This window comes from Leucoraja erinacea, chromosome 1, assembly GCF_028641065.1.
Source record: "Leucoraja erinacea ecotype New England chromosome 1, Leri_hhj_1, whole genome shotgun sequence".
Lineage (NCBI taxonomy): Eukaryota > Metazoa > Chordata > Chondrichthyes > Rajiformes > Rajidae > Leucoraja > Leucoraja erinaceus.
Genome location: NC_073377.1, coordinates 36,225,185 through 36,247,992, shown reverse-complemented (window position 1 = coordinate 36,247,992; position 22,808 = coordinate 36,225,185). Strand labels below are relative to the sequence as shown.

At 41.2% G+C, this 22,808-nt stretch overlaps 1 protein-coding gene across 1 annotated transcript in view; it reads right to left on the bottom strand.

The window, feature by feature from the left end:
- Nucleotides 1-22,808, bottom strand: part of LOC129695700 (talin-1-like) — a 232,274-nt gene that overhangs the window by 34,528 nt on the left and 174,938 nt on the right. The window contains 10 exon segments of the mRNA XM_055632894.1: nt 1,237-1,338; nt 2,457-2,589; nt 3,944-4,125; nt 6,911-7,051; nt 7,449-7,610; nt 7,893-8,036; nt 9,630-9,752; nt 12,906-12,995; nt 16,739-16,832; nt 22,601-22,740. Coding sequence (XP_055488869.1) covers nt 1,237-1,338; nt 2,457-2,589; nt 3,944-4,125; nt 6,911-7,051; nt 7,449-7,610; nt 7,893-8,036; nt 9,630-9,752; nt 12,906-12,995; nt 16,739-16,832; nt 22,601-22,740 — 1,311 coding nt within the window.

Sequence of the window (22,808 nt, the reverse complement as noted above, 5' to 3'; positions counted from 1 at the left end):
ATATTGTGAACTAACCAGAGGCATAACAAAAAGTATCAGCACCTTATTTACACCACTTATAATTTGTCAGTTTAGTGAACTAAAACAGCGTAATTCACCTTTATTCGAAAGGTTAGCTGCAAGTGGCTGAAGACAAATTTATACAGACATTTTACAGAGGATAACAATGTGGTCCATAATAAGGTCGTTTCTGAATAAGACAGCAACAAAGACATTTTAAAATATTCTGTCAAGTTCAGTCATTTTATTTTGTAATCCAGGCTTTAAGTGAATACACTGGACAAGTTTAGTTTAGTTTAGAGTAAGAGTCTTGATCCTCATGCTGTTAATAGAGAGTAGTATAATTGAGAGCAGTACAAGATGGATTTGGCCAACACACAGGGACTGGTTAACAGAAGTCAGTCCAAAGAAATATTCAAGTCACCAGTAATTCAAGATTTAATGGGTTCCTGAAGGCCAACTTTTTCACTCGAGAGCCGTGGGTGTATGGAACAAACTGCCAGAGGAGGTGGTCGAGGCAGGTAGTAGATCAGCATTTAAAAGGCCCTTGGACAGGTACATGGGTAGGAAAGGTCTGTTGGGAGGGGCTGGGGACTGGAGAAGGGTTGTTATGGACCATATGCGGGAAAATTAGACTAGCTTCAATGGGGCATCTAGGTGGTCATTCCGCTAACTGGATAGCACGCAACATAAACGCTTTTCACTGTACCTCTGTAAACGTGACAATATTAAATAAAACTTTACTAAAATATGACCAAGTAATTTACTTGAACTTTGATACATTTTCCTGGTGTTATTGATCTAATTCTTGTCCAGTTTTGCTTCTGGGAAAAGCAATGGCGTTCTACCAGCTTTTGGAAATGACTCTAAACTATCTGTCCTCTATTTTGTATCTCTATCAAAATCAGTGGCCAAAATCAGAGATTTACCATATCAGAAGCAGGGAGGCAGCTTTGAACCTGTCTACAATAGACTGCATGGCTAATCTAAACCATCGGTGCAAGGTTTTGAACTGTATACAAAAATGAATATCACTCAGTACTTGCGACAAATAAAGTTCCATACCATACCAAGCTCAATGTGTTAAAGAATGGTTCCATGATTCAACACATTGCTGAGGGCAATATATATTTTGTACGTATGGTGGCTGGACAGCTTTAAGTACAGAATTTAAAAAAAAAAGTTTGATACAAAGTCAATGTCAGGAACCTATTGTCCATAATACAAATATTTTACCTTGTGTCCGAGTTGTGAAGCTTCAGCGCGAGCAGCCACAGCTACTGGGTCAATCAGATCGCTGATCTCATGGACTGCTCCAGCCATCTGATCGTATAATGCCTAATGGACAATTGGAATAGAAGTTATTAGGACAATATATCAGTTCAAATTTAACATTTTTTACAGTGTAACGAATCAGAAATTTAAAGACAGGTTTGCATTTATTTATTAAACACAAAAAAACAAACTGCTGGAGGGACTCAGCAGGTCAGGCAGCTTCAGTGGACGAAGAAAGATGCCTGTGATGCAGGAGTGTCCCGGCCTGCAAGATCGACCATCTTTCTGCCTCCACAGATGTTGCCTGACCGGGAGATCCTCCAGCAGTTCGCTTTGCTCCAGATTACAGCATGTCTGTTGTGCCTATATTTATGTATTGGATATTGCCTTACATTGGGTGAACGAACTGATGTTGTAAAACCTGTCTATGGCATTGTTGCACCATATCTTTGAATTTTAATACTTAAGTTGCAGTGAATATAAGCTTCAAATAGGACATTGAACAGGAGAGCACAGAAACAGACCCTTCAGCCCATAATGTCCGTGCCGAACATGCCAAGATCAACTCTTATCTGCCTGCACATATTCCATATGCCTTCATCACCTTGCCTATCCAAAAGTCTCTTAAATGCCACTATTGTATCTGCCTCCTCTCATCACCCTCTGTGTAAAATAAGCTTGCTGCACACATCTCCAAACCTTTCCCCAACTCACCTCAAAATAATTCAACAATGCAAATCTTAAAATAATAACAACAATAAAACTGGAAAGCTGAAATATTCAGGATGCCATATAAAGTTAAGATACAGAAACAGTTAGCATTTCATAGCAATGGGCTTCCTGTTTGAAGAGAATTTGATTTAGCTCTTGGGGTGAAAGGAATCAAGGGATATGGGGAAAAAGCAGAAATGGTACTGATTTTAGATGATCAGCCATGATCGTGTTGAATGGTGGTGCTGGCTCGAAGGGCCGAATGCCCTACTCCTGCAATTATTTTTCTATGTTTCTAAATAGGGAAAGATGTTCTGATAACAAGCTTCAAGCTGGGATAGAGTAGAATATGAGGGAATACAATGGAAAGTTTGCAATATCCATGCTTTTGGATTTACCAGCACACTCGTTTAAAATGAAATAGCCGAGATGCAGAAAATCACTGAACATAGAAAATATTTGTTGTTCACCTCTTGGGAGCGGTCTTGCTGTGGGGCTAACTGCTGACTAATTGCTGCCAAAGATGCCTGGTCAACATCTCTGATACATCGGTTGAGAACATCAATAGCTTCATCACACTCCCTCTGTCCAGGAGCCTTATCTCTGAAGAAGCAAAATAAAATATGTGCCATGAATATACTGTGATATCAAAGAAACAATTCAGTAAATGTTATACACTCTCTCACATTCAAGATGACAGCAACATTCACTGAACATACATGAATGTAAAGAAAATACTGATTACAGCACCAGCATCACTCTGGGACCTTATCAGTTTTCTCAGTCTTTGAACAGTTGACCCTGAACAGTTGCAGACTACACAAAGTGCAAGTGATGATTTCACATGCAAAATCTACAAATGCACTTTGTGTATTTTGCCACCAAATTACAGAAATTGTATTAAAAGATTTAAGCTGTACTCAAGCTGTCATTTTGCAACGGTACTGAACACACGGTGTGGAGACAAAACAAGTTAGTGAACAGAACTCCTCTAAATCAGGGGTCGGCAACTTTTTTCTGCATAAGGGCCAGGGCCCATGTCTGTGAGCGGGTGGCGGGCCACATATATAAATATTTATATATTTAAGCAATATTACGTCTACTGAACATAGCAGTTAATTTGAGACACTGATATTGAAACTACCTTCACCCCTCTCTGTCCTAAACTTCTTGCAGACCCTTTGTTACCCTCTCTTCCCCCTCCCCCCCCATTCACTCTCTCCCCCCCCCCCCCCCAGCCCCCTAGCTCTCTTCCCCCCCCTTCTCCCCTAGCTCTCTTCCCCCTCCTCCCCCTCTCCTCCCTCTCCTCCCCCCTCTCTCCCCCTCCTCCCTCTTTCTCCCACCTATCCCCCTCCCCCTCCCCCTCCCTCCCTCCTTCCTCCCTCTCCCATCTCCTCTCTCCTCCCTACCTCTCATACCCCCTTCCCCCTCCCCCTCTGTCCCCTCTCCTATTATTAATAACAGGAATTACAATCGAGGATAGCTCACTATTCAAAGACTAAACAGAAAAATAACAAGCCTATTAACAGTGGAGTGTAATATTGTTGATTAATTCTTTTTAGAAAGGTCATGATGTTAATAGATTGCATTCTAACATGTTGAGTTAGCTTTAAATATGCTGCAAAGCATATGTTAATTAGCACAATTTTGTTTAATAGAACCTAAGATTTTCTAAACAATGCATAAATATTTATTAAAGGACAAATTATAGAATTAAACAATTAAATAAAGCATCATGTGCAATAGATGCAGCAAACCATAATAAAACTAGGATGTATGACAATGTTACTAAACAATCTCGAGAAGAAAACGTAGTCAGATAATTCTCAGATCAAAGACATAATATAGTGCTTGAAATGTTTTAAATAGGATTATCGTCAAAACAATCCGTAGAGATTAAGCCCTATGTAAAGTTCAAGCAAAACTTGAACAGATCTTGTTTAATAGAAAGAAATACCTGATGGAAGTAATGAGCTTCTTGATAGAATCAGAAACAGTTCGAGAATGTCCAGCCAAAACAGACCATTTTGGTGGGTCTTTGGGATTCACAGCAAGGGAGCGAGCAGTCTGAATTAGGCCAGTCGAACTACCCAGCATTGTCTTTGCTGCAACAACTATAGGCTCCATTGCATTAAGACCCTGCCACAAGAAAAAAACATCAAACATAGAAATAAGCCTTTGAAGCAAATTGTTCTGCTGATGTAATTTTTCTAACTTGTTCATTCAAACAATAGTTAATAGTTCAGTTGGAGATTTGGCGCCCTCGTGTGGACAAGTACAGGAAGTTATTTAGTGTTCAAGAAGGAATTGCAGATGCTGGAAGATCGAAGGTACACAAAATTGCTGGAGCAAACTCAGCGGGTGCAGCAGCATCTATGGAGCGAAGAAAATAGGCGACGTTTCGGGCCGAAACCCTTCTTCAGACGTTTCGGCCCGAAATGTCGCCTATTTTCTTCGCTCCATAGATGCTGCTGCACCCAGGAAGTTATTTATATTGACTTCAGTACTTAAAAGTACAACCTTTCCTTTGCTCGGTTACATTGAGGCAGTGCAATATTTTGGGTGAGATGTTGACCAATTCATGCAATCACCTTGTGGCAGTATTTACCTTCAGAGACCTACAAACAAATGTGTATTTTTTTTTCTAAATTATACATTTTTTCCATTTCCCTTAAGAGTGTAGAATAGTTACAATTAGGATTGTCTATTCTCAGTGCCTCAAATGTTACTGGAGTCTTAAATATATTTTCAGCTTTGGAGAAAAATTAAATATTGTTCAAGTAATTGACTTTATTTCCTCATCACAATTCACCATATAGCAGAATTTATTTTTAATTCATATTTCATGGTCCAGACATTGCTGGGCCAGCAATTATTACCCATCCCTCACTGTCCTTGCACTGAGTGGCTTATCGAAGCCAACCACTTTATAGTCATACAGCATGGAAACAGGCCCTTTATCCCAACTTGCCCACACTGACCAACATGCCCCATCTACATTAGTCCCTGCCTGCGTTTGGCCCAAGATCTGCATTGCTGTAGGGGACATAGGAAGTAGGTGGACTCTAGCAAAAAAAAATCTGGTAGATTTGTGGTCATCGTAATTAATCTTATCGTTTTGAATTCCACATTATTAATTTAATTTATATTCTGCAACCAGGTGCTGCACTACCCACCCACCACATGTTATAATCCACAGCTACAAGATAGATTCTCTTTCCATCTCAAACTTTGGTGGCGCCAGTGATTCTGACCCTCACCAATTAGTTTCGTTTTTTTAGTTTAGAGATACAGCTAGGAAAGAGGGCCGGCCCAAGTCCGCACCGACCAGTGATCCCCATACATTAACATTATCCTACACACACTAGGAGCAATTAAAAAAATTTCACAAGCCAATTAACCTGCAAACCTGTACGTCTTTTGAGTGTGGGAGGGAACCAGATCACCCGGGGAAAACCCACGCAGGTCATGTGGAGAAAGTACGAGCTCCGCACAGGCAAGCAACCATATTCAGGATCGAACCTGGGTCTCTGGCGCTGTAAGGCAGCAACTCTACCGCTGCGCCACCGTACCAGTACATCCAATTGATCTCTGAATGGAATTGCACATTTTTACTGTGATCACATGCGTTTCCACTAGGTGCTCTGGTTTACTCCCACCTCCTGAAGATGTGCTGGTTATTATGTAAATTGATCCCAAGAATACATTACAGGAAATTATCATTGATATGATGGCTCCGAGATCCAGCATAGAATAGCCGCTCTCCATTTCGCAAGTTGTAAGATGAATAATGGTAGTGCCATCGATAGTATATTTAACCAATGGTTAAAAAAGTAGTTTAGTAGATCTGCAATGCATTAGTTTAATTATAGTTGCAGACACATAATATTCAGAACCCAATTCAACATCAATCAGTGGGTCATAAGTGTCAGAGGATGGTAAATCTTTGCATTCACTCTCTAAGAGGGTAGTGAAGGTTCAGTCACTGAATATTTTTATGACCGATCAATAGATTTTGGGCTATTTGGGGGAAATAAAGGAATATGGGATTAATGCAGGAAAGTGGCACTGAAGTAAAGGATCAGCCAGATCAGCTGGCAGTGACAGGGCAGGCATGCAGAGCCATAAGGAAGTGGCAGGACAACAGAATGGTGCAGAGGAACAGCTGCTGCCTCACAGTGCCAGAGACCTGGGTTCAACCCTGACCTTGGGTGCTCTCCGTGTGGAGTTTGCACGTTCTCCCTGTGACTGTGTGGGTTTCCTCCCATATTCCAAAGATATGCAGGTTTGTAGGTTAATCGGCCTCTGTAAATTGCCCCTAGTGTGTAGGATGCGAAAGTGGGATTATATAAAACTCAAACTAGTGCACGGGTGATCGGTGGGTCGGCATGGACTCGATGGGCCAAAGGGCCCCTTTCTATGCTGTATCTCTAAACTAAACCAAACCAACATTCCCACTACTGTTTCCGTTTAGTTTAGTTCAGGAACAGTTTCTTCACAGTTGGTAACACAACTATCCTATCACCAATAGGACATCGGTCCTGACTTACCATCTATCTACCTCATTGAAGACACTCGGACTATCTTTAATCAGACATTACTGGACTTATCTTGTATTAAACGTTATTCCCTTTATCCTGTATCTGTAAACTGTGGACGGCTTGATTATAATAAGTCAAGTCTTCCCACTGACTGGAGAGTACAATCCAAGAACGACCTCAACCTGAAACATCACCCATTCCTTCTCTCCATAGATGCTGCCTGTCTCGCTGAGTTACACCAGCATTTTGAGTCTACCTTAGTACAAAACAAAAAGGTTTTTCACTGTACCTCGGTACACGTGACACTTATATACTAAACTAAACTGCATCTCATGGCCATCGATTTCCCCTTTTCAGTATTGAACCAAAGGCTATTGCAGTACCTCAGGACTGATTTGAGCTGGGATGCTGACAAACTCTGGGTTGGAAGCAAACGCTGTCAGATTCTCGACTGCTTCTATCAGAGGAACTGTGGCAGCTCGGCACTTCTCTCGGTTGTCATTTGTAAATGCTCCATCAAGGGCCTATGTTGTTTCAAAAGAAAAAAAGCAGTTTTAATCATTTTAATAGTCCAAACCACCAAAGATTATACATTGAAACAGCAATATGTCGATATCCATTTAAAAACACCAAAGAGAGAGTTAAATTTAGCTCTTAGAGCTAAAGGAGTCAAGTGAAAATCATGGGGAAAAAGCAGGAATGGGGTACTGATTTTAGATGATCAGTCATGATCATATTGAATGGCGGTGCTGGTTCGAAGGGCCGAATGGCCTACTCCTGCACCTATTTTTCTATGTTTCTAACTATCAATACAAACTTGTCAATGTGACAATCTCTAATGTTTCTATCACATGTGACTCAACTCCATACAAGTTGAAACCCAAAATGCTCATCTGTAAACATGAATCTTTTAGGACATACCTTGATTGTCTTCACGAGATTGGCTGTGCTATTTGCCACTTCTTTAGCCGACTGTACGAACTGTCTCTTTGCCACGGGGTTCGAGGTTTTGGAAGAGGCCAGGCGACAGGCATTGCACAGTGCAGACGTGTGCTTTGCAACAATGGTGGCAGCGGACAAAACCTGCAGCAAGACAAGGTTTACTGAGCGAAAAGCTTCAAGTGATTCATGCAAACTCACAAACAGAGCATTCCAAAATTCAAGAAATGGAATTAAGAACTAGAAATGGGGCGAGTTCTGAAAACCAGGGCACATAGAATGGAGGCGACGGGCGAAACATGATATAAAACTATGCAGTAGGTTTCTAGAGTCGTGATAATCGGTTTTCTTCTCCTGCTGTAACTATCATGGGATTCTGCCAAAAGGCAACTATTTTAATTTTACAACAACAAGAACATATCTTACCTGTGTCTGGATACAGGATGGGTCTACCAAGTTCTGACAAGCCATTTGGATTGCTTGATTGGCACGGGCAAATTGAGCTGGATCAACTAATCCCTGCTGTCCAGCATGGCTATTGGGATCTGATATTCCTACAAGGTAGGCTGCCTGCAAATCAAGATTTTAAACAGTTTTAGTTATTTCAAAAAAATGCACAACTTTTGGTCTCTTGAATATTTTTTGTTACAAGCATCAATCTTCTAATAATTAAAATGGCGACTCCAAACATCAATGTCTTCTCTTCACTTTTGCCAAGTATGGTACTGGCCGTTCTTTAAGTTTCCTTTCCTCCCATTACAAAGAAGCTTCCAAAGGCAATGCAGCACACAATACCCACACTTACAACATTTCTGGCAAGATATAAATAAATCTTTAAGTCAGGAATCAATTTAAACTCTAGTTATCTGGACTGAAGCAGCAGAGTTAGCACAACTGGTAGAGCTGATGGCTCACGACGCCAGGGACCCAGTTTCGATCCTGACCTTGAGTGTTGGCTGTGCGGAGTTTGCACGTTCTCCCTGTGACTGCGTGCTTTTCTTCAGAGTGCTCCAGTTTCCTCCCACATCCCAAAGACACGCGTGTTTGTAGGTTAATTGACTACTGTAAATTACCCCAAGTGTGCAAGGAGCAGTGCAAAAGTGGGATAACAGAACTAATGTGAACAGGTGATAGATGGATGGGCGTTGACTCGTGGGGCCGAAGGCCCGTTTCCATACTGTGCCTCTGAATTAAAACTACATTTTTCCATAGACTTGCTTAACATGAGTTTTTTCAGCACTTCGTTGTTTAGAAAAGCGGAGGTTTAGCTGGGGGGCCTCTGGTGCTTGGGGGCGGGTCATGTATGTTATTTATGTTAGCCAACGTGATAGTGAACAATAATGTTTCATTTTATCCATGTTGGAGATTTTAAAGTCTCAAAAAATTGAAATAAAATTTGTGTCCACTGTGAAATGGACGACGATAAAGGACAATCTCAATTTGTTACAGACAGATCTGTGTTTAAACAAAAATAACAGGTGATTTGGCCAAGTACCAGGATTAATCTCAAAATTTATTGACGATGCAAGACTTGATAAACCGTGGGACGTGCAAAACTATGGAAAGATTGGATGTTTGCGTGGACAGCACTGGAATGGAAAAGTGCGATAAATTAAATTTATACAATCATTAGATCAATGTTCTAGAACTGTGTGTAATTTCTGGAAGTTCAGCATATTAAAGATCTAGAAGGTTAAATTACTAGGATTACGACTGCAATAGGAATTTGAGCAGAGATTTCAGATAATGATTCCATTTCTACCGAAGAAGAACAAACTAAAAGATAGTTTAATACCATTTCTTAACATTTTGTGTTGTTAAGCATTGTTTGTGGAGTCGGGAATGATCAGCTATCAATTTAACATAATCACACATTGGAGGGAGCAATTCAGGAGAATTGACAGGGTTATTGGAGCATGACATTTATTGGATCAAACAGTTGAGTAAAAGGCGACTGCTCACGAATTGATCTAACAAAGAGTTGGCTCAAATAAAATGAACCCTCTTCACATTTGGAATCCCATAAAGATGCAAGGGTTTACGATCCTGCAGCATTACATTACAAACCATCCCAATGATGCTCAAGCATGGTTTTTGGATCTTTTCTGCACAGGTATAAGCATGATTTGCTGTAACAATTCTCTTTGTAAAACTAATGTTTACCTGGGCAGCTGCTTCTGTCAGTCCACACAAGGCCTTGGAACCAGAGCTCACAGAATCACCAAAAGCTGGTAGATTACTGTTCTTTGCATTGTGAGAAATCCCTGTCATTGCTTCTCCAAGAACCTGCACATACAATAATGGATAATCGCTGTTATCTAAATTGTGCATGCAACGCTAAAGACAAAGTAATGGACTAAAGATTTCAAATTTTCACAGTGCTTAACATTATTTATCACTTTTTTGTGAAATTGTTCAAAGTTACTTTTTCTTAATACTTCACACAATAATTGCAAAACATATAATTTTATCCCAATCACAACTTTATAGAGGGAATACCTTATTTGGAGAAGAGATCTAGTTTGGGCATTGGTTCTTTAAGAAGCCATTCTAGATTTAGAGTGATTCACAAGAACAGAGCCTAGAATGAATTAGTTTGGTTGCAGTCTTTAGGCAAGACACCTGTGAAATGACGTGATAGACTGCTTGCTTGTTCCACGATGCATTCTGAAGAAATGTCAGGATCTGGGTGTTCAGGCCAACATTCTTCAAATATTACCAGAACATTCAAATTGGTCATTGAGTTATAAAGCTCAAAGTACATCTCTCTACATTCCCACTTGGTCCAGACTTCTACCGTTTGGATATTCAAGTGCACATCCAGGTATTTCCCAAATATTTAATGAGCACTTCCCTCCACTGTCCACTCAGGCAGTTTGTTACAGACACCAATTGCTTTGTGGGTGAGAAAAAAACCCTCTCCAGATCCCCTCTGAACTTCATACACCTTGGTTTCCTATAGTTGTTCCTATAGGAATTGATCTAACAAAGATTTAGGAACAACTATAGGAACAACTATAGCTACCCAACCAGATGCAACTAAATTTAAAGAAGCTCTTTCTTCCCAATAACCCTTTCTGGCTTAAGCCCTCCCTTCACCACCTCCAGTTTAAATTCCATTTGGAATATTTTGGAGGACCAAGAAACCAAGAACTTGATTAGTACCAGTGTCAGAGGTTATGGGGAAAATGCAAGAGAATGGAGTTAGGAGGGAGAGATAGATCAGCCATAATTGAATGGTGGAGTAGGCTGATGGGCCGGATGGCCTAATTTACTATCTCTTATGATCTTGTTATCTATACCTATTATGTATAGCTTATTGTGTTCATGGCTTCAGTATGGGGTGATCAGATCTTCAGAAGTTAATTAATTGGCTGTTGGGAATCCCAATGATGGAAAATAAGCTTTATTATGAAAAATGTTATTTTGGCAGGGAGAGGTGGGGGGGGCAGATAGTTTCACAAAGGGGTTTGAAATAAATAGAATTTAGAATAGTTAGGTTTAGTTGTAAGTTACAATTAAATCTATTCATCAAATCACTTCATCTTAAAGACTGCAGGACTATTAAGAGCAACTTTAATGTAAATCGGAAAGGAACAATTGTTTGGAAAGTTCCAGCTCTTCATAAGGTCATAAGTGATAGGAGCAGAATTAAGTTATTCGTCCTATCAAGTCTACTCCACCATTCAATCATGGCTGATCAATCTCTCCCTCCTAACCCCATTCTCCTGCCTTCTCCCCATAACCCCTGACACCCATACTAATCAAGAATCTATCTAAACCTTAAAAATAACCATTGACCTGGCCTCTACAGCCCTTTGTGGCGAATAATTTTTTACATTTTAGCCCTCTTGAAGTGAATGCTAGCATTTATTTGTCTCTTCAATTTGCCCGGACAAATCGAAGGGAAGGAAAATTTGGATTAAAGCCAAAAAACAGCCATATTTAAGGAAATTACAGAGCAGGCTCTAATAATAGCATTCACCTATACTTCTTTATCTAATTATGCATTCATAATAACTATATCAATCCACTTTTAACAATGCTTGACCACTAACATAAACAGAGAAAGTAGGTGAAGGAGTAGGCCATTCAGTCCTTCGAGCCAGCACTGCCATTCAATAAGATTATGGCTGATCTACCCTGTTCCTGCTTTCCCCCCCATATCCCTTGATTCTCTTAGTCCTAAAAGCGATATCTAACTCTCTCTTGAATACATCCAGTGAATTGGTCTCCACTGCCTTCTGTGGCAGCAAATTCCACAGATTCACAACTCTCTGGGTGAAAAAGTTTTTCCTCATCTCAGTCCTAAATGACCTACCCCTTATTCTTAAACTGTGACTCCTGGTTCTGGACTCCCCCAACATCGGGAATATTTTTCCTGCATCTAGCCTGTCCAATCCCTTAAGAATTTTTTATGTTTCCATAAGATCCCCTCTCATCCTAAATCCAGTGAATATAAGCCCAGTCGATCCATTCTTTCATCATATTTCAGCCCTGCCATCCCAGGAATTAACCTGGTGAACATATGCTGCACTCCTTCAATAGCAGTTTTGGTCTCCTCAAATTAGGAGACCAAAACTGCACACAGGTGTGGTCTCACTAGGGCCCTGTAAACTGCAGTAGGACATCCTTGCTCCTATACTCAAATCCTCTCGCTATGAAGGCCAACATGCCATTTGCTTTCTTCATTGTCTGCTGTACCTGCATGCTTACTTTCAGTGACTTACTTATGTACAAGGACACCCAGGTCTCATTGCACCTCCCCTTTTCCCATCCTGACACCATTCAGATAATAGTAGACACAAAATGCTGGAGCAACTCAGTGGGTGAGGCAGCATCTCTGGAGAGAAGGAATGGGCGACGTTTTGGGTCGAAACCCTTATTCAGACTGGAGAAGGTTCTCGACCCGAAATGTCACCCATTACTTCTTTCCAGAGATGCTGCCTGTCCCGCTGAGTTGCTCCAACATTTTGTGTCTATCTTTGTTTTAAACCAGCATCTGCAGTTCTTTCTTACACCATTCAGATAATAATCTGCCTTCCTGTTCTTGCCAGCAAAGTGGATAACCTCACATTTATCCACATTATACAGCATCTGCCCAATCACCCAACCTGTACAAGTCACCCTGCAGCCTCGTGGCATCCTTTTCGCAGCTCACACTGTCACCCAGCTTTGTGTCATCTGCAAACTTGGAGATGTCACGTTTAACTTTTAACCCTAGATCATCATTCAAAGAAAAAAAATAATCAAATGTCCAGGTTGAAATGGTCAGTAATTAATGGGTGCTCTTCAAGGAACAAGATTTAATACAATCCTGAAGAAGTGTTTCGGCACGAAATGTTGCCTATTTCCTTCGCTACATAGATGCTGCAGCACCCGCTGAGTTTCTCCAGCATTTTTGTCTACCTTCGATTTAAAAAATAGTCACTTTCATACCTTGGAGTTTTCCATCACACTGTCAATGCAATCAAAGTAAGACAAGTCATTGACTGCTTCAGTCGGGTTGTCAAGCATTCCTTGGACTGTCTGCAAAGGAAACAAAAATCAATTTCAATTCATTTACAAGTACAATACTCATTAAAAAGTCATGTCCAATCAAACATGTCGTGGAGAACATACCATGTGATGCATCATTCTCGCTTGTCTACATTGACCTTCCTCACCTCTCAGACTTCCCCCAAAGTCAATTTCTCTTCTGTCTGATCTGCTCTTTTCATACTAGCAGTGCACATTTACTGCTCCTCAAGCCCTTAAGGGTCTCATGCTTGTGACCTCTTCTGGAATGCAACAAGTCTTGGAGATTACTGGAACATTCAAATAAAATCCTTCCTTGTTCAAGGTATGATGAAACACTTCTCAAGAGTAGCGTGAGAGGCAAAGGTCATTGACAAGATGGATCTTCATTGGGGCCAACAGTAAGATCCAATAAAATTGGCAATTGAAGATGGTAATGTTTGATAATCTGCTAATGGTTTGGAACCTGGCTCACCCAAGTGACGTTTGCTTGAAACTCATTGGGGCCCCAGTTCCTGTCTTCTCTGTTGGCTGACCAGGGCCCTGTCCCTCATACTCCCTTTTAATTTACTGGGTTGGCTGGAAAATATGACTTTGTAACATCTTAAAGAACAGCAAATTAAAAGTGTGTTGGGGGTAACATCCTGCAATTCAGGAACATTTGCCAGTTCAGTACCAAGGTCCGTAGCATGCCAGAATTTTGGAATTCTACTTAATGCACTGCAAGGATTTGAGATAAAGGCAAATTGATGCATTCCAGTTTTGGGTGTCCCAAGGTGTTTAATGAGGCCAATGTGGGAGCCACACAGTGTAGAAACAAGGATTAAATTCACCTATTGCGCCAGAATAGTATTCATTGTGTTTCATTATTTGTGCAGTACTGTGCAGTATTTTATTCTGCAACATGACGTTGAGTAATCTCTTGATGTACATCGTCAAATACATCTCATACATGATATAGATATAGCTTTCAGGGCTAACGGAATCAAGGAACATGGGGAGAAAGCAGGAACAAGGTACTGATTTTTGGATGATCAGCCATGATCATATTGAATGGCGGTGCTGGCTCAAAGGGCCGAATGGCCCACTCCAGCACCTATTTTCTATGTTTCTAAATCCAGTGGAGATGCCGGGGATTGAACCTGAACAGGCAAATGTTGGCTGATGAGAGGGTAGTTTGTGAAGGGTTTGCTCCTTCCGTCACTAGTTCTGATGCATGGACTTGAGGTTATTAATGCCATTCCAACTGTTCCTTTTCTACTTTGAGCTGCCATGGGCCAGGGATTCCTGGGAATCAGTGGGGATGATTCGTTAAGGCAGCTTTGAGCACACTCTTGAATGTTTATTTCTGCCCACCTGATATCCCTTCCCACAAAAATGTCTGTTCCCACCCAGCTAGCACATCTGCCCCAGCCAACAATGGGCCATTATGGACTCCACCCTTCCTGAGGTCATCTGTTGCCGGCCCTGATTTGTTCTGCCTTTTGTCACGGCCAGTCTCTCTTCTTCCCCCCCCCCAAATTCCATCTTTCAGTCCAAGTTACTCCAGCATTTTGCTTTAATCTAATGTATTTTCATTGTTCCATTCCCTGTGAATATGACAATTAAATATCCTTACTCTCTGGATATGGAATTTGACGCAGGTGGCTTAAGTGAAGCATTCAAATGTTGTGCCTATACAATGTAACCGTATGACCAGAGTCTCATAATGGGGATGTCGGCCAGACGAGGATAGTGATATTGGTTCCTTTATCTTGTTTAAGAAGGAACTGCAGATCCTGGAAAATCGAAGGTAGACAAAAGTGCTGGAGAAACTCAGCGGGTGCGGCAGCATCTATGGAGCGAAGGAAATAGGCAACTTTTCGGGCCAAACGAAGGGTCTGAAGAAGGGTTTCCGCCCGAAAATTTGCCTATTTCCTTCGCTCCATAGATCCTGCCGCACCCGCTGATTTTCCCCAGCACTTTTATCTACCTTTGGTTCCCTTATCTGTCCAGTGGCCTTGAAACACTTTGCAGAGACAGTGTCCATGGTAATTTTCCCGTACCTTGAGATACCTGCAATTAGTGCTGCAGGGTTCAGATACATATAAGAGAGCAGGGAACACTGCTGCCCCAACATACTGAGAGTTTTGTACCAGGTCTTCAAATACCCTATCCCCCACTGACTGATGACTGTGCTGGTGCATTGAAAGCATTGGCAAATTTCATCATCGGTGTCTGCCTTTGCTCCGTGGTGGCTCCTGTGATAATGGAAAGTGGTTTAAATTTTCCGCAGAGTTTTTCAGTGAACTATTATCGTGATGGGAGAGGAGGTGGTGCAGCAGGAGCAACTTAGTAGAGGACATTCATCTTCTGGATATGTGGAGTAGAGCGCCTCTCATCAAGAGTGCTTCAACAAAAGTGACGATGGTGCCTTGGAGCTCAGCTACTGAATGCATGCAAGAGAAAGTGTTATCTGACTACACCAGCTCAGCTACCGAGGTTTGGGTAACCTTGCTTCTGGTGTAGTTCCCTTACATGGAACAGCTTCCCAATCTGAAAATTAGCTCAACATTCTTTGCAGGTAAGAAATATGTCTTAGAGCAATAACACAACCTTGTTGGACACCTGCCGTCACTAAGAATGGTTTGTTGTGGATTCACTGGGTGAATATCAGAGCTTGCATGCTGAAGTGGAGCAAGAGTAAGATGAGACAAATTTCCTGTGGGTAGCTGTATTTGAGGAGGGTGTTCAACAGTCAATCTAGAATGATGGTATGAAAGGATTTGAGAACTAGCAAATGCCGTGTTTTGATATTAACAATATTGACTTGGTTATCAGGCTGCATAGTGCACAAAACGTAATGCCAAGGTTCCTTCTTTTATGATTTGTTTTTAATTTTGTAAACTTACACTTCAGAAGAACTTCATAATGCTATTCTATTTCTGATGTTTATATTATTTGCTGGTAAAATTGGCTGCCTGACTGGTTCAGGTAAATCTAACTTCAAAAATATTAAGTACATAAGCTTGTCTAAAGAATGCTAGCAACACCCACCACTTGTACTTAACAAACTGTGACAAACAACCAGCAAACGCATGACATGTAACATTGCTAGAACATGCAAGTGGCCAGAAGTAGATTGTGTCTTAAAGAAAAAAAATCTTGATTCAAGATGGCACCCAAGTCAGACGACTTTGTGTGCTGGACTCAGAATTGGATTTGCAATCATGCATTATAATCGCTCCACTCCTTGAAACCTCTACTCAAACAGCAACATTTCTTACTTTAACCATGCTCTTCTTAATCTAAACATTATTCCCTTTACCATGTCCACTATGGATAATTCAATTGTGATCTTGTGTCTTACCGCTGACTGGTTGGCGCGCAACAAAAGCTTTTCACTGTACCTTGCTACACGTGACAACAAACTAAACTAACCAAAATCATAAACATGCAAGCGACATAATAGTCATCAGCTAGGTAATTCATGCTTAACAGTAAATCAAGAAATGCTGAAATTGTTGCTTTAAGTAGACACAAGATCCTTCAAATCAAAACATCAATAACTGGGGCAATTCAGTATCAGTATCAGTATATCTTTATTGTCATTTCCTGAGTACTCACATACCCAGAGGAAACAAAATAAACGTTGCTCAACCAGTGTCCATTCAGTGTGCAGTACAAATAACAACAAACAAATAGAAATAAAAATACATATATCATGAACAAATTTAAATTAAACACTCTATTCTCTACTAAAATTCATCACTTACCTCAAGCTCACGAAGAGCGTTATCACATTCCTTCTGTCCTGGAGCCTGCTGTGTGCACATCGTAATTAACTGATTAATGCTTTCAGTCACAGCTCTGCAAGAGAGAAAGAACACACGGTACGAAACATTACTCATCGCAGATGGGCTACATTCTCTGTGGAATTCATAATACAGCCATACATTTAATCCTGAACTTGGTTGATATTTGCAAAATGATGTTTGAGAAGTTAGTCTGAAATTTAAATTGAGCTGGCAAATGTTTGCATGAAATTTTAATGTCAAAATTGCCAATTGCGTGAAGTGAATCTGCTATTTCCAATATCATAACTGGTTTATTAGCATTTGAATGAGAAGTTCAATGGCATTCTAATAGATTCATACAGCATGATAAGAGGCCCTTCGGCCACACTCGTGCATGTCAGCCAAGATACCGCATCCACACCGACCACATTTGCCCACGGTTAACGCGTATCCCTCTAAACTATCCATGCACTTGTCCAAATGTCTTTTCAACATTGTTATAATGACTGCCTCAGCCACTTCCTCTGGAAGCTCATTCCATTTACATACGACCCTCTTTGTGAATAAGCTGTCCCACAGGATCCGATTAAATCTTTCCCCTCTCATCTTGAACTTGTGCCTCTAATTCTTGATTCCCAAACCTGGGGGAAAAGACTATAGATTCACCCTGTCAATTCCCCTCATAATTATATACACTTCGATAAGATCACTGAGGGGTCCTACATCCTACATTCCAAGGAATAAAGTTCCAGCCCAACCATCCTCTGTAACTTAATTCCTCAAATTCTGGCAGCATTCGTGTAAATCTTTTCTGCAATCTTTCCAGCACACTTTAACCCAGCATGGTGACACAATTGTCAGGAAGAAGAGTAACTGGACAAATTAGCTGGCAAAAGAACTGAAGAATGGCAAAAGAGAGAAAAATAAACTGTGTTTTGGTGAAAACAAAAAAGCTGAGGAGGCACCAATGACAATTTTAAACTGTCTAAGCAAACTTATACTTTTCAGCAGAGACATCAGTCTTTAATCGTGCATAGACTTTCAGAGCTCAGCAACCAGTTTAACTCAGAACTGCTGCGTGAGGAAAAGTTGATCAGGGACGCGATGGGAAGCAAGAAGGCAGAGCTGGGCAAAGGAAACTTTGCCTGAGCCCGTCAGTGGTCATGCATGCAAGGACATGTGGCATCAAACATCTACACACATGCTGATCTGCGTGTGTGCATTTACACCTGCGCTCAGTGATCCCCAGTGATCCTGGAGCCACTTGCCACTAGATCAGGACCTTGCTCCATCAAGTCCATGCAGTAGCTGGTATGTAACAGACATCTCAGGTCGACAGAATCTGTAAGTGAACACCTTGATCCAGTTGATTCATTAGCACATGTGCTCAAATCTATGTCAGCTATGGATGAGGCAAGGAACACATTATTTAACGAAAATATTCAGGCCCACATCCACAAAGGAGAAAAATTGATCTTACTAGATTACTATAAAGCCAGGATTGGAAAAGAAACAATCTTCAGCGAGGAGGAAGCAGAAAAAGTTAAATCCAGTCTAGTCCTTTCCCTGACAAAATGCTTTGTGCATGATCTTATAATAGAAACATAGAAAGTAGATGCAGGAGTAGGCCATTCAGCCCTTCAATATGATCATGGCTGATCATCCAGAATCAGAACCCTGCTCCTGCTTTTTTCCTTATATCCCTCGATTCCATTAGCCATAAGAGCTATAGCTAACTCTCGCTTGAATATATCCCGTGAATTGGCCTCCACTGCTTTGTGTGGCAGAGAATTCCACGGATTCACAACTCTCTGGATGAAAATGTGTTTCCTCATCTCAGTCCTAAATGGCCGACCCTTTATTTTTAAACTGTGACCCCTGGATCTGGACTCCACCAACATGGGGAACATTTATCCACATTCTACTGCATCTGCCATGCATCTGCCCACCCACCCAACCTATCCAAGTCCTCATACCAGCCTCGTAGCATCCTCCTCGTAGCTCACACTGCCATCCATTTTTCTGTCATCCGCAAACTTGGAGATGATTCCTTTGTCTAAATCGTTAATATATATTGTAAATAACTAGTCACTGCCTGCCTGCCGTGCTGAAAAGGACCCATTAATTCCTACTCTTTGCTTCCTGTCTGCCAACCAGTTCTATCCATGTCAATACCCTACCCCCAATACCATGTGCTCTAATTTTGCACATTAATCTCTCGTGTTGGACATTGCCAAAAGCTTTTTGAAAGTCTAGATACACCACATCCACTGGCTCTCCCTTATCCTTCTACTTGTTACATCCTGAAAAAAATTACAGAAGATTAGTCAAGCATGACTTCCCCTTCATAAATCCATGCTGACTTTGACCGGTCCAGTCACTGCTTTCCAAATATGCTGCTATGGCATATTTAATAATTGACTCAAGCATCTTCCCCACTACCAATGTCTATACTGGTCTATAATTCTCTGTTTTCTCTCTCCCTCCTTTCTTAAAAAGTGGGGTTACATTAGCTACCCTCCAGTCCACAGGAACTGATCCAGAGTCTTTTTAACATTAGAAAATGATCACCAATGCATCCACTAGGGCCACCTCCTTGAGTACTCTGGGATGCAGACCATCAGGCTCTGCTTTCAGTTCTAACAATTTACCCAACACCATTTCATTATTAATGTGAATTTCCTTCAGTTCCTCTGTCATCTGGATCCTCGGTCCCCTAGTATTTCTTGGAGATTGTGTGCGTCTTCCTTAGTGAAGACAGAACCAAATTACTTGTTTAACTGGTCTGCCATTTCCTTGTTCCCTATTGTATATTCACCGGTTTCTGACTATAAGGGACCTACATTTGTCTTCATTAATCTTTTCCTCTTCACATATCTAAAGATGTTTTTACAGCCAATTTTTATATTTCCCGCAAGCTTTCTTTCATGCTCCATTTCCCCCCTCTTAATTAACCCCTTTGTCCTCTGTTGAATTCTAAATTTCTCCCAGTCTTCTGGTTTACTGCTTCCTCTGGCCGATTTATATGCCTCTTCCTTGGATTTAACCAACAGTCCCTGCCAGCAGAGAAATAAGCACAAGCTTTATGTCAACTCACCAGCCCCCTGGTACCTCGGATTATTTCTTTATTCCCGCTAGAAACCACTGAGGAGTCCATATCCCTCATTACCTTTATTATCTCCAACTTGCCCCAAAATGATGGCTACATCTGCTGTTGCAAAGAAAACTTGCATTTACGGTTTCAATTAATCCGTGGAGATAGTTTTTGTCGGACAGTACCTCTCTGATGGTCTTATGACTTTCAACTAACATCCATCAAGTCTGACGTCCCCTAGAGACCACCATATTTAGCCCTTGAAGGGATTCTTGGCTTTCTGCCAAAAACTAGGATTTGTTTGAAGAGAGTGGCCAGGAGGTGCAAGATACACTGTGGATGGCTCGATTGTAATCATGTATTGTCATTCTGCTGACTGGTTAGCATGCAACAAATGCTTTTTACTGTACTTTGGTACACGTGACAATAAATTAAACACAAACTCAAGAAATAACGGATTGTAAACACAAGGCGTGTGTTTCATGAAATCCGATCATGACTCAAGGGAAAGAAAACATCCCCACAGGCGAGCAGATTGAGATCCAATGGAAAATCTATGATCGAAAGAGCAGATGGGAGTGGAATGAGCACAGGCTGTCCACCGACTCTGTGGTAACTATGTCAAATTCTTCAAATTGTTAAGGTCAAATTCCATTGAGAGATGGGAACTTAAAGAAGTAATCTCCATCCACTGGAAGGAACATTTTAAAGAAGTTCTCAATTGCCATTGTCTTTAGTGTGAGTGCGCTGACTTCATTCCACAAATCGGTCTATGCGCTAATCACAAATGCTGTGACTGCTGAACAAGTGGAAGAAGCCGATGCTAAGTGGCAAACAGGGTCTCAGAAATGGACAGATCCTTACTGCAGTCACAAATTCACAACCTCACCTCCCACCCCAGGTAGAAGGGGGCCAATAACCTTAACCATCAGATCTACAAGAGATCCCATCTCAAGAACACTAGAAAATAGGAGCAGGTGACTAGGCTCCTCAGGCCGGCCCCACCATTCAATATGATCATGGCTGACCTATGCTGACCTCAACTCTTCTTCTGTGTTTGTTTCTCATATCCTCCAATCACTCAATCTTTCAAATATTTATCTCTTTCCACCTTAAATACATTTAAGGATCTGGTCTTCTTCACTCTCTGGGGCAGACGATTCCAGAGTTTCACTACCCTCTGAGAGAAGGCAGCACAGTGCAGACTGGTATCAAGCACGGCTGTATCGTTGTGCTGGAAATGTCTTTATGTGTGTTGACAATGCTTCATGTCACCTCCATATCCTACCACTGGAGTGGAGCTAACTTATGACAAAAATAGGATACTGGTGGTCAAGGTGGTCCAAACCTCAGTCAGTAAACAACGGCACACACATGATACTTGCATATGTGCATATTTAGAGGCAGTGATGAGATACACCATCATCCTCAGTACGATGTCTGGGGAAGAGAGTTTGAAGATCACGATGTCAAATCCTAATACAAAGCTTGTGGTAACTCTGGGCAGCAGTTCACCAGGTCATTGCAGGCACCTCAAGGCACTGGGGAGATGTTAACAACATCAAAAGCTACCAGCAGCATATGTGAACTAATATCAGTGTCCTTTCTCAGGCCACCATTTCAAGTACTGAGGTTCCAATTATACTGGATTATTATTACAGCAGGATCTTGATCAGTTGCTCAAATGGGCTGAGAAATAATCAATGGAATTTAACGCAGATAAGTGTGAGGTGTTGCATTTTGGGAAGTCAATCCAGAGCGTGAGTTTCTTTGTACATGGTAGGGAGATCTGGGACTAGAGGTGCATAGTTCCCTGAAAGTAGTGTCACAAGTACACAGGGTGGTTGTGACACTATTGGCCTTCATTTGGAAAAATTAGGATTGGAAAAATGATTTGATAAGAACTTGAGGGGCAACATTTTCCATTCAGAGGGTGGTGGATATATGGAACGAAATGCCAGAGGTGGTTGTTGAATCAGCAACTATACTAGCATTTAAAAGACATTTGGACAAGTACTTGGATAGGAAAGCGTTAGAACGATATGTGGCAAATGCTGGCAAAACATGACTATCATAGATGGGGGAATCTTGGTCGGCATAGGCTTGTTGGGCCCAAGGGCCTGCTTTTGTGTTGTATCTCTGTAACTTGGTCGATTCTGATCGTTCATATGCCCAAAGCACATAGGCAGTCCACCCATTGCCCGATAATAATTTTCTAACATTAAACTAACATCTTTTACGACCTCGAGTAGGGGAGGTTTCAGAAGAAAACAGATTAAAACTAAATTACTTGTCATGGAAGGAATCTCTGAGCATACTTAGTGCGGTATGCACAGTGGGTGGAAGATGACAGAATTATTGTTTGGACAAGATGGGAATGTTGTGTGCCTATAATCACAACTATTAATTAGTCATTCCATTAATCATCTTTTGTCATGTGGGAGATTAAAAACGTGTTGAAAGGAATAGCTGGTTTATTTATTCCCAGGGAAGAAGCCATTTCCTTTTTTTTTTAAATTGCTTGCTTGAAATCAACACTCTTCTCAACTGCTATTCAAACTACTGTGCATTATCAGCAGTCTTGGGTTTTATTCCAACTTCTCCAATTTTAGCGTTATTTATTTGTCTGCTTCATATTTGCTTCCACAAGATAGTCACTATCCTGGATTAATGCATGTGACATGCCAAGTAAGGGCATTGGGCTGTAGGGATGAGTCCGTTTAAGGAAGTAAAATGAGGAAATGTACCGAGCAGCTGCAGCAAGTTGATTCTTGATGTTGGGAGCTGTTGGATCAGCGGAGAGTGCTTTGGCTGCGAGTAGGAGTTTGCTGGATGACATTGAAATACTCTTCAGGTTTCCAATTACCCGAGCCTGGTCTTCTTTATCCTGTGGAGTTGCAGAGAATGAGAGAAAAGGAAGAAAAATTAATGAATGGGGAAATTAGAAGAAATATA